General features: G+C 38.3%; 1 protein-coding gene and 1 long non-coding RNA gene across 3 annotated transcripts in view; one reads left to right on the forward strand and one right to left on the reverse strand.

Moving 5' to 3' along the window:
- Positions 1-13,467, forward strand: part of LOC134157867 (uncharacterized) — a 281,636-nt gene that overhangs the window by 243,329 nt on the left and 24,840 nt on the right. The gene's annotated exons all lie outside the window — the stretch shown is intronic.
- The window catches only part of NAV2 (neuron navigator 2), a 220,797-nt gene that overhangs the window by 81,092 nt on the left and 126,238 nt on the right, over positions 1-13,467 (reverse strand). For both annotated transcript variants that reach the window (XM_062607289.1, XM_062607288.1), the window contains one exon: positions 5,433-5,555. In XM_062607289.1, coding sequence (XP_062463273.1) covers positions 5,433-5,555 — 123 coding nt within the window. The remainder of the gene's footprint in view (positions 1-5,432; positions 5,556-13,467) is intronic.

Raw genomic sequence — 13,467 nt, forward strand, 5'->3', positions numbered from 1 at the left:
GAAAATAACTATTTCTTTAAGCTGTCCACTCCTCAAAACTCTTTCTGGCCTTCAAAGAGCTCTCAGCCTAAGTTGGTTGTTGGAAGCAAGCTCTTTTCTGACCATCATGCCATGAGTAAAATCAGACCAAGTCTGAGAAACAGACAAATCTTTTCAACATTTCTCTATTCCATCATGCTTCTCTAAACAGAGTGGACACTACCACAGATTCTACATTCCCTGAATGCAGTATACTTCATCCAGCTTACGATATGTATCGCACAAAGCACGTGCAGGGAAAAGGGTGGTGGTGGCAGGAAGTATTATTGCAGCCACTGAATGAGTTCACAGGGAACCTGATTACCCAAGGGGGACAATTCTCACATAGCCACTTCATCTGAGCCACTTCCCCTCCTTCTCATCTTCAAGGGAGTTCTAGAAAGAATCTTCAAAGAATAAACCAGAATATTAAAATAGTAACCCTGATAGATATTAAAAACCATAGATTCAATACAGAGATGGGATTTACAGCCTGTAATAATGTGCTCCCTCTCCTCCATGTTACACAGGTGATAAATCATCCATCTCTTTTTTATAGCACACAAACATTTTATGATGCCTTTCCTTGCTAAATCTTCCTCTGCTCCATAGGTATTGTCTGTCTTGAAGAGTTAGTCTAAACTACTAAACCATCCTGGTAAATTTAAACAAGTGTTCTTCAACTTACATTTAGTAATGAAAAGTCTTCTGACCTGAAGAAAAGCTTACATGCCCAGAAGTTTGTCATCTTTAGCCCTCTGAAACGGATCTGCTAAAAGACATGGCTTCCCTTGACTAACTTTGCCTTGCTTGGAAGTAGAATGTCATTGTTTTTCCCTTTTGGTACTGCTAATTCCAGCCCTCAGGTCAGTAGCCCAAGCTACTATACCTTTGCCTTCAGCTACTATGTGTTGCTTAACTTTGCAATAACTTTATGTAACTTAAAACCACTTTGGATTACAACTTGTTAAAAGATTCCTTAGAAAATTAAAGTATATGGTATTGTGACTCTAATTGGAAGATCCAAAGGCCATAAACCTCAAAGAATCTTTGCAATGTGAATTTCCCTGTTTTTGTGAGTCAGTTCTCAAGATAAATGTGGGATCTTTCAAAGACAGAGATAGGTATCTGCAGGTACCAAGGTACAACTTGCATATTTAGAAGCAGTAGTATTTCTTTCTAACCTAGTGATAAAATCCCAAAAGACGATCAAGCAGAGCAGAAGATTGAGTTAGACGGGAGTAATTTCACCAGTCTTGTGACTTTGCTGTTAAGCAACTATGTATCAGCATGTATTTACTAATTGCAGTGACTCACAGCACAAATACACTGAGCAATGAATGCTCAGGTATTGACACTTTCTGATCTATGTTATCTTAAAACAATTTAGAGGATTTAAAATTATTTTATATAAAGCTATGTTTATTTAGTGTATGGGATCCTTCTAAATGGGTCTTCACTGTCCTAGAAAAAAATGGGAAAAGTAATATTTATACCTTTTTTTTTTTTTTAATGATAACGACTGAATACAAATTACAATTGCCAGGGCTTTCTGGAAGTGAAAGAACTAGAAACTGATGGCATGAAATCTTCCTGGTAGCGTGGCAAGAGCTTGGCAGCAACTTCGCTGAGATCTCCTGAAGTCCATAGATGATTTCAATTAATATAGTTACTCCTTCTCCTGACATCCTCCATCCACAAACCCATTCACATGAAATACCTGATGAAACTCCTTGCAAGCTCATATACTGTGGAAGTCCACAAACACGTCAACACTCCTGAGGGAGCACTGCAGGAGCAGGAGATGCTGTGGGGGAAGGAGATGATGGGAATTCCACTACCATTACAACGCAGGAATATCTATTTCTATGTATTTCTACAAGGGTTGGATCCATCTGACGTTTAAGATATAACCCAGTCATGTTTTAACTTTTTAAGACAAAGACTATTCTGTCTATGTCTTCCCCTCCTCATCTGCAAAACCAGGAATTGCAGGCACCTTCATTTAATTTTAGCTGCATTGTCCCAGTTAAGAAGAAAAACCAAATAAATATACACTCATAACTTCAAACTGTCTTATCCTACAATAAAACTACAAAAATAATATCCTAGCAAAAATTCTCTTTTTAAAAATCTTTTATTGTAAGATTTTTTTCATTGTCTACAACAGTAGGGCCTAAAAAGAACCTTTGATGCAGCTTCTTATGTGATACACATCAACACCATGTCTGTAATTCTACTTTCCGTGGCATTTGCCTCCTTCCAAAAGCAGTGACATTTCCTTCTCTCCCTGCTTTTCAGAACAGGCCAGTATGGACCCCAAGTTGATGACTTGCTTCAACTTGCTTTTCAGCTCTTCTGAAGTGTGATCCAAGTTCCCATGGTTATGAAGGCAGTCCAGCTATCTCCCTCTGGCACGCAACGCTAACCCACCTTTTTAGTCATCACTGTAGCATGATTCAAGGAATTAAATTGCAGTTAGTGAATTTAAGCAAACTCTAGTCAAAAGGTTGATACTCCATGAATGAATGTGAAGTGTTGACTACTACCTAAGCCCAGGGACATAATCCTAAATAACATTAATCTGTTTTCATGAAATGCAAATTAACAGCAAAATACTACTCCAGCTATTTTTGAGAGCCCTGTTTTTTTGCCATACGTAGAAGTTACTATAAACCACAGCATCTGAAAAAAATCTGCACTTGGTATCAATGGTGATAAACCCATGCTCTGCATGGGATGCCCTTTGGCTCTCTGCCCTGTTTTGGCTTCACTTCCAGTTCTTTCCTGTTCATCTCCTCTCCTGGTTCCACAGAATCCTTTGGGATTATCCAAAAACCTTGCCAAAGGCGGGAAATGCTACCAAAAATGCTATGTACTGCCAGAAGCCAGCTTCAGTCACAAATCCTAAGAGTTAAATGGAATATGGCCCTGTTTTTAACTGAGAGTGTGACAAGACTGTCCTTGTAGTCATCATAGATCTGAACCATGATACAGAAACACTCTTGAAGAACATGCTAAAGACCCAAGTCATGTTTTACCTACAGTTCACCAATGCTGTAGCTGTTGGAAGTACTGTGACAAGGTAATCTGCTATCTGATGAGACAGGTCCTTATAGTCAGAAGCTGGGAAGACCTTTTTGTGCCTTATTACCCTCATGCAAAGACATGTAATTCATGCAACCTCAAATAGCATTTGAAAATGAAACAATCCAAGTTAGTCATGCTTGGAAGTAGCTATTTAAGCACTTCATCACTGAGGATTCTTTGAAAAGCCATATAGATATCTCCCCAATAACAGCATTAAAGCCACCTTTGACAAGCTTACATTCATTAATAGTCTTTTTTCCTATTCACAAGGATATGATAAATCATCAGAGGTTGAACTGTCTTTTGTGAATAATAGGTTATACAAGAAAGCAATTATAGAAAGATTTACTCAAACCTAAGCTTCAAATTTCGTCCCTCTTATCCATATGGCTCTATAAATGCAAGTTACATACATGAAAGAAAGGGCAGTAAATCTCAGATTACGCAGCTGCGCCTGATAATATGAAATCAACTTCAATAACCAGATGGTACATACCAAGTTCATATATGTAGAAGAGTCAAAATCATAGGTGGCTCATTTGCAACTTTAAAAAGAGAAAATAGTTTCATGAACTAAATAAAAAGGCATTTTCAATGCTTTTTTTTTCATTCAAAATGCCTTTGTTCTGTGCAAACACAAATTGTCTTGAAGTAAATAAATAGGCTCAGCTGTGTTGTGCAGTGATTCCATTAACCTGGCAATCAAGCATTAAATTAAATTGCCTTGTTTGGATTTCCCTGCTGCAGGGGAAAAGGTACCTTCTACGAGCTGAGCCACCAAGTAAAAGCTTCACCACTAAACTTCTACAATTAGCAACACAAGAAACTAACCAAGTCAGCATATTGCAAAAATTCCTCTGATAACCTTTTAATGATTAACCTTATACTCAAAGGTTCATAGCCTCTCACACTCCTCCTACTATGCATTCAATTAACACCTGCTTTGAACAAGCTGAATGTTATCTCCATCGTGTACCCATAAAGCAGCTCAGCACTCCTGCTTGCTGCCTCCAGTCACACCATGAAGACAGCAATTCATCACCATACTGTTGTATTCAACTCCTTTTTCTTATGCCAATTTTCATCCCGTGTTGCAGCTATATTGCCAACCATACAGAGTCTTTATTTACTGTATGTGAAGTCCACCCCCTCCATATGAATGATTTTTCAAAACAAACAATGGAAACAAACTACATTTCAGAGTGCCACAGTCCCCTTCTAAGTGAAATATATTTAAACACACAACTAATCTCTCTTGTGGAACATGTGCAATTGGTCCTGATGTGTGGTATCTTCAGGGAAGAAGCTTAGCAAATAAAATGTGAGAATAATTTACATGCCAAAAAAAAGTGTTGCAAGCACAAAAAATACTGGATGGGAGAAGGAATCAAGGATGAGGAATGTATCACTAGCTCTCCAGAAGGCTGACTGCTACTTAAATAAGACTATAATCTCTCTTATTATATATTTAATTATACCAACCTGCTCTTTACTAATAGCAAGAGAACACCAAAGGAAATTTAGTACAGCTTTCTTTAAAAACAAGGATAGATTCTCTAGCACTTGTATTCCCTTAGTAATCTATGGATCACAACCAAGAAAGTAACATTCTTATCAAACTCAGATAACTAATATGTCCCTGGAAAGTCTTACCAGTAACAAAATGAGAAAAAAATTTTAGTTCAGAAATTGGTTCAAACCTGTACCTCAAAATCCATGTTTTATACTTAGGGGCCCCTCACAGAAGAAAATAAATGTGCTGCACTTAACTACATCAACACCCATCAGGCTTTGAGCCTGGAAGGGAAAGAAGCAGCTATAGGCTGATGGCATTAAAAGCAGAGTTATTTAACCCATATGCCTCAGCTCTAACAGAATATAAATCTCATTACCGTCCATCTCCCTAGCTTCATTTATGATCGCACTCCCATAAATTATGGTTTTTAGTCCCCTAATTCTTGATCTTTGGCCTTGACTGTTCACACTGAATCGCTGGATTTGGAAGAATCAGTGGAAATGAGAAGAAAATTTGGTCTTTTTTATTTCAAATGCTATCAAAATATAAGTTTTATATTTTCTTGTGCTGTATCCTGTGCACAGAAAACTAGATGAGATTCCAGCAAAGCAAATCAGAAGACATCAAGTCAGCATTTATCCTGACACCTCTATGACCATATAAACCTAAAATACTCTGGAGAAGGTTATATCCATGTATTCAGTATCTGAATTCCCAAAGCTATTTCATCTCTGAGATCCAATATGCATTACATACAGCATGAATCAAGCATGGTGTTACAGGTGAGCACCTGCTGATGAGACCTTACCTGTCAGCATCTCCAAGCCCCAGTGAAGTGTTGCGCTGCATCGTCTCCCTCACCGCAGCCATGCCATCAGGCAGCCGGTTTAGCCTTCGAGTATAGAGCCCCAGACCACCATCGGTCATATACCTTTAGAACAGCAAAACGACATGTCAAACAGGAAAACTTTTATATATTGTATTATTGCTCCTATCTTCTGCATGTTTTTAACTGTATATTGCAATTTGCTCACCTGTAAGTGAAGAATACTACTCAGAATATGAAGCAAGGAAAACTTTCTTTACTAGTACAGCGGAATATTGTTCTCAATAACATCTTGTAGTCTCTCACATTAATAAGAATTGAATTTCAACACATTTCAACCAAGGAAGAATACTTAACTTTCATTATTGTTGCCTAGCTGTAAGCAATTTAATATTTGTGAATGCTATCATTAATGATCCTTTCCTGTCCAAAAAATGCATGATTTATATATACCCTCCTGAACTCTGTGTGGGCTAAAACACCATGATGGAAATCTCAACCCTTTGACAAGTTAACTGCAAAAATCACATTGAATACATCCTAGATTTTGCCAATGATCCATGAGCAGTAAGTACCCCAAGATTTACTGTGAGAAATAAAAGTTGCAGCATGAATGGAAAGTTTTTGTCAGCCTTGTTTTGGCTCTTACATTGTACTCTGTCTGCAAGTGTGGCCTAAAGACATCTGCATTTAAAAAGTGTTACTGTTCTTAGATATTAAGTGCCAGGTGCATATATGATACCTCACAAATTGCTAAAATAGCACTTTTTACTTTAGACAAAAATGAATCTTAAATTTAACAGAGATGGTGGACAAGAACACATAAATGTCACCAGGAGCAGTTCCTCACAATAATGCATGTTGTGTCATTCAGCATTTTTGCTGAAGTCTGTACCAATGCAAACAGCAATTGCCATCATGTCATGTAACTTCAGGATGTGGTGATAACCAAGGAAAGGAAGCTTTAAAAACTGTACAATTACCCAGCAGTTTGATTTATGAATAAAATGTTTTAATAAACTGATATTGAAACTAAGAAGTTGAAGAGTTGCTCCATGAGGTGCCCTACATTGATATCTCAATAATGCTTTTAAACATCTCGCAGCATTTTGCAACAGTAGTTCCAAGTAAGTACGGTCCAAGTGGCAGAATAACACAGGAGGATTTAATCTTTTGTCATTTCTAAGTACAGACACATGCAAGCTAGCTTTAAACTAGAAAGTCAAGTCTCCTTTGCCTCTCATGGCACTGGCAAAGAGTGAGCTCTGTGCTACCACCACTAGTTTGTCAGCCCAGGCACATCTCCATGAACATCACTGACAGTTTTTAGACACCTGAGACTGCAGTAACCCCAACAACCCTCACAGTACAGTTGTTGTCTCTGGCATACTGCCGGACACGTAACATACCTCACAGATTTTGGAGCTGATGGGATTGTATCCTCTTAATCCTTTAGCTCTCTTAACAAATCAACAGCAGTCCACAGAGTAATATCCAGATATGCAGGGATATTCCTCCTGCTTATCAAGGCACAGAGCTTTTTTCCTAATGGCAAGACACCCTCATCCACAGTAAGGAAGGAGAGATGATCCTAGCTGCAGCCAGCAATGTCTTTGCTGGCAAGATGTTACTGCAACAGACATACTTCACCCAAGTCAAATCCAACCACTAAATTCATCAAAATGGGCTGGTAAAGAGCCAGGAAGCCTTGCACAATCTGCTGGTTATTGCTTCAGGTATATAAATCTGTACAGGGCCTTCCCAGGAACAACCCAGGAGTCTCTTCAGGGAGTCTTAACAAAGAGGTTGCTAAGGCTGTTAAGTCAGACACAAGAGGATTCCCCATTCAGTAAATCCATGGGGACATGATTCTCCAAACTCTTAAAGCCTGTAAAAAGCATGAGGAACAGTTGCACTATAACTTGTGTGGAATTCTCCTTAGGTCTAGCATTCTAACTTCTGTTTGATATAGTATATAAATATTTTATCATGGAAGAATATATTTTTCCTTTCAGCTACTAAAATAAAAGTGGAGCCTAAGACCATACTGTTATACAAACATGCAAACAGCATTCTGCAAAAACATCTAATGCACATACATTAATAGGTTTATTGCAGATACTTGTCTGCACATGAAACATGTTTCTGTATGAATACCCATTGTACACGTACTAGAAAACATAGCTTTTGGCTTTGCTGTCAGATTTCTGGTATGTGACTAGTCCTTTGATAAAAAAGATCAGCTACAGCTGAAATAGATTGTTCTCCATGCTTATTACTCAAAATAGGTGAAATGAAATATATTACTTGTTAGCCATGCTGAAATTAATGGAATGCTCTTCCACTACCATCAACAGATTTCATTTTCTATGTAGAAGCTCAGCAAGCTGATCCAGATTAGAATACATATACAGATAGAATAATACTGCAGTTGCATCCAACTGAAAACTGACAGATTTCCATAAATCTTTTACAAGTCAATGGAAGCTGGATGCTTCTGTCATCTTTGACAACTAGATTGTGAGTTTTTTCTAACCAGGATCCTGTAAACACAAGCATATAGGAAATCCTTTTATCCACTATACCAAAAGGACAAGTTTCTTAGAATACAAAATAGTATTTTGAAACAGGTTTGTGTAATCACAGATTGAAAGCTTTCTACCTTATTTTCATTACATGCAATGTTCTCTACCGAGGAATGTTTAATTCCAAAAAGGTGCCAAAACTAACAATTCCTTCATGCAGCAGTGAGTTGAAAGAAAAGAAGGAAAGGTACTAGCTTCTAAATTCTGTGGGGAAAAGCACATTTACAGTAAACACACTTTAAAATAAATGAAAAAAAAAAATCCCTATTATTCATTGTACAGAGGAGATGAGAAGTTACTGTGGCAAAAAATCTCCAGCTATTGCTTCCTTTTCCTTCTTCTCCATCCCCTCAAACTTAAACCTGTCTTGGCTCTCAGAAACCGTCGTGCCTTTATGAATACAACTTCATTACTGCTGCAGATTTTAGGTTTAGGAGATAGGAGAATATAATGAAGGTATATTTTTCTAAAGACAATCTTAGAAGGTTTCACTCAGGGAGGAATAAACCTAAAAATATTATCCTGCGTGCATGTAATTCTAACAGAATTTATAGCCCTATACACATCTACACAATATGGAATGCTAGTATAGTAGCTTCTCCTCTGCAATGACACACTGCAATTATCTATGAGATGTGTCAGGTCTTTGACTTTTCTTATTAAAAAAATGACAAATTTGCACTGAATGCCTTGCTAGATTTATGAATCTTGAGAACTATGCAAGTATATTCAGTGCAAAACCAAGCATTTCAAAGTATTTCCCTGCCTGTCCCAAAGTAAGAAGTTTAAACATATGATCTGGGAAAAAGCATAGTATCCAGACTCCGTGACTCTAATACAGATGGGTAAATACTACATATTCAAAGAATTTAATAACTCAGATGCTTTAGGAATGGTACAAATAGCCAATGGGGAATAATTGCCTTTAATGAAGTCCAATATAATCATACTTAATGAATGGACAGTGATGATGTTGGTTAAACTGAGTTTCTAATCTTTTCGGGAATTAATGCTTAATTGTCTCTATAGTTTCAGTTTTCATCAGCAAGGAAACAAAATCAACCAAACTTCTTGGATTATTAAAAGACTTAAGTTAAACAAGAGCAGAACTACGCACTTCTAACACACAAGTGGAGCCTGCTTTCTAGGTCACACTATTTTTCTAGGAGAAAGTGGCTCTCTGCCCTGTTTTATGGACATAAAGTAATTTGCTTTGGAGTTCCCTGGACAACCTGGGCCTTTAAACTTCTCTTTTCTTTAGCCAAATACACCTTTTCTATGCCTCTCAAATTTTGAATGCTTTAATAAGTCCTTCCAAGTGCAACATTTTGAGGGTATTTCTGATGCTGAAGTGATTTATTTCCCTTTCCTGAAAGGCACGCTGAGGAAATAGGAATGGATTATGCCAGGGGTTGGTAAAATCCAGCAGTCTGAGTCACAGGACTTCTGTCCACACTCCCTACTTACCCATGTATGCAGCCAGCCAACAGCACACCTACTTTTATAGTCTGACAACTCTACCACTTCATATATATTCATTTCATTCCTTAATGTATGAATATAACATTTTTTTTCCCGTTTTGAAAATAGACAGCCAAGGGACAGGCACTCTTTACTATTAAGAAAAGGAGCAGCAGGTAAATCAGCAGCACACAACAGCCCAGACAAGCCTACCCTGATTTGCTCAGCATCAAACTGAGCTCTGTTTCTCATGTACAGAGAAACAGAACTCAGTAATCTCAACTCTGTAATCTCAAACCCACAAGCAGGAGAGCAGCAATGTGCCCCCAGACTGAAGCTGATTCTGCCAGCTTAGGTGCTCCTGCCTTCCTTCCTCTTGGTGCTTTGGATTCAAGGTTAGGTTGGAAATAGTGGCCCAAGTGCCTCTTGGTAGAAGACTTGCATAGCAACCCAAGTGCTTGAAACTTGAAGAAACAAAAAGCTTGTAAGTTTTACAGCTTTTAGATTATTCCATAAATCAACATCCATTTTGACATGCAAATAACACTGTTATTCTTAGTGTTTTCCTTTAAACATGTATTTTCACTAGGCTTCATCTGTGTTGTTGTTACAGTTAATTAAACGAGATCAAGAAGCTTAACAAGCTTTGAGTATTAAAGGAGTCTAACTTCGCCAGTTGCAAAAAACCGACAGCACAAAATTCTCCACTGCTGTTTTGGAAATATGATGAACATGATCAAAATTATTATATTGATGTCTTTATATTAAATATAAATACTATTTTATGTTCCACTTGCTTGCCTCAACTTATTGCCCTTTCTTCAGGCTGTTAATGAGAAGAAAGGGCAAGTTAAAGCCTTACTTATCCCTCTTCATCTAGCTTGGAGTTGAATGGTCCTTCAGAAATGAGTCGAGCACGGTATCTTGAAAGAGAACTCTGGCTACAGCAGTAGGACTTCAAATGCCAATATTAACTATTAACAGCCCTCAAAGCAGGCTTCAAAGAAGCCAGGAGATTAACACCCATACAAGAAGGCAGCAAGACGTGGGAAGAGACAAGGACAGCAAAAATCCACATATTTTGCAGAGGAATTTGGGTATGAGCCTGCAATGACTTTTCTAGGAGACGCAAGGGCTTTGTTAAAGCATGAGGACTTCATTAGGACTAAAAGAATTCTTCCCCTTGTAACCAAATGACAGATGAAAGCTGAATTGTTTTCAAGATGCAATCTTGCTTAACTATACTTATTGCCATTTCCCACATTTTTCCTAAACTATATCTTTGGGATAGTATCTTTACGGCCTAGCATCTTCTGAGCAGGTTTAGTTCAATCCAGTGAGAACACCAAGTTAATCCTGTGGTTTGGAGGCCTTGTCCCAGAGCTGTGAGCACTTCCTGTGTGCAGGAGTCAGGCCACAGCAAATGTTAAGTCTGGGGGCAAAGCCTCTCTAGCCCAAAGATACGTCCAGCATACCTAAGTTAAAGGTGAGTAGCACAAAAGAGTCATTAAAAGACAATTGTTCCCTCCTGTTTGAGGGGATTAAAATCCAGATTACTCATCTGACAGAAGAATTAATCTGAGAACCAGACCAACCTAACATTAATGCCAGACTAAATACTCTCTGGAGCATTCCATGGGCATCAACCATCCACATTATGAAGCTGGGCCAGTGGACAGTGAAACCCAAATGGACCACCTCATTGTAAGATTCATCTGTACAAAGGAGAGTAAATCACAACAGCCGTTACGACATTTGGAAGAAGGAGGGAGCAACCCTGGTGTTCCAACTCCCAGATGGTTTCTGAAATTTATCCAGTCAATCACTAACATGAATGACCTATACTGGCAGAGGTGACCAAAGATGGCAATCTGACAAAATGAGGTAGACAAGACTGGAAAACACCCAAGAGATCAATCCTTTCAGGTGTGCATATGCCACTGTAGACCCCAGCGAAACATGGGTGGAAACTCATTACTTGACAGGACAAGGATCACACCCGCCAAGCACAGGCTACAAGCCTGGAGCAAGCTGAAGATCCACCAGAACCAAATAGCTGTTCAATGGGGTTTTGCATGTGCCAATTTTGATTTAAATGCCTAATCCTTTCTCAGAATCTATTTCAATGAAAATCATTGTAATAAGCCATTTTGCATTTGCCTCTTTAATTTTGTCAGAGCGAGGAAGGACGGGTGACCAGAGAGGTGCAATGAGGGAGTGCGGCTTCTCTACAGGCTCTCAGCAAGGTCAGCAGCACAGGAAGAGTTTCTGCTTTGGACACCCTGATGCATGCTTCTTTCCTGCAGGTGAGCCACATGGACAAAATGTGTATGATTGCATCTCCCTCTACTGGTTAGCCCCAGTACTTATTTTGTGCTTTAGAAACTGTCCTTTTGCTCAAATTACAAAAACCTGTTGGCATAGAAGCAGCAGTTCAAACACTGCTGAGATGTTTATTACAAAAACAAGCCCAGATTAGGATGATGGCTATTAAATGGTATTTTGGTAGTCACGGACATTAGGACAGTATGTACCAGTAAGCAAAAAACAACACACTACAACTTGTTGAGTTGGTTTTACTGACAAATACTACACATGATCCAATGAGTCTTTTTAGCACTATACCAATAAAAAAAATAAGCCTGATTCCAGCTGATGTCTAAGGTTGTAATTTACAGGCCTCTGGTGTCTGCCTGTGCTAAATCCTACACTGCAAAACTAAGTTCTATAAGAGCATGTTATCTGAGATACCATTTGTGATAAATGTTCAAACAGTTTTAGTGATGAAGCTGACACCAAAACTATTCCTGAACTGAGTGCAATATTTCAGAATATTTAAAATAATATACATTATTAATACTGAAAATGCTTGCAGTACTGTTCTTGGAATATTACTGTGATTTAAACAGTGTCCTAATGTCCTTTTCATTCTCACAGCACCAGGACATCTATAATTTTAAATCCAACAGCTAGTTCTGAAACAGTTCAAGACAGCTTACTAAAACAAAAACCAGAAGTCACTATTTCCCAATACCTTTTCATGAAAGTCAAAATTTTGAGTTGCCTCAGTCCTTCATTATTTGTGTTTAATTTTCTATGTACCACATATTGCTACTGTGTTGCAATGTTGAAAAGGTCAAAATATAAGCAACCAGTCCTAGCAAGGCAGAAGGCAGTTCAAATAAACATGGCTCAAGTACATAAGAGAAATGAAATAAACCTCCTAATGATGCTTAGTAATATTATAAGTGTAAGGAATGCAGTTTTACCCATCCACAGTATTTAGATGAAATTTTATTACTAAAATCGTACCATTTAAAGAGCAATGCCTAGTAAAAACACTAACACACTGTACCTCAAAGTGCACATAAAAAATACAGTGGTAATCACCATGGCAAAAATTAAATGGGAAAAGACTATAGGTAGCACTGAATCAATGTACAGGGAGAAACAGATTCTCATTCTCACCACGATTAGCTCAGTCACTCTTGATTTCTAGCCATCCCTGGAGACATTCAAGGTCAGGCTGGATGTGGTTCTCAGCAACCTGATCTAGTTCAAGACTTCCCTGCTCACTGCAGGGGGGTTGGACTAGATGACCTTTGAAGGTCCCTTCCAACCCAAACCATTCTCTGATTCCTGCTGCAGGCAGCTTAGAAGGAATAAGCTTATCTTAACTCCTGTGACCAAGATCAGGTTCTCATTAGCAGCAAACCGCATCATCTTTCCCTTTCTCTTAAACTTTAGCCCAAGTGAAGGTCTGTTTCACCACACAAGCCTGACATCTGAAAAAGATGCTTCCCTGTCTGACTGGTAAATAGAACAAAATCTATCAGCTGAAAAAATCCTACAAATACCAATTACACTTCAACATTCAATTAAGTCAGTCCTCAATTTCACCTCTTCCTCTCAAACTCTCCTTTGCAACCTAAGAGATGTAACACCTAGATTTGAGTCTACAACAGAACTCT

This window comes from Pezoporus occidentalis, unplaced genomic scaffold, assembly GCF_034315485.1.
Source record: "Pezoporus occidentalis ecotype Australia unplaced genomic scaffold, CSIRO_AGI_Poc_V1 ctg121, whole genome shotgun sequence".
NCBI classification, from domain to species: Eukaryota; Metazoa; Chordata; class Aves; order Psittaciformes; family Psittacidae; genus Pezoporus; species Pezoporus occidentalis.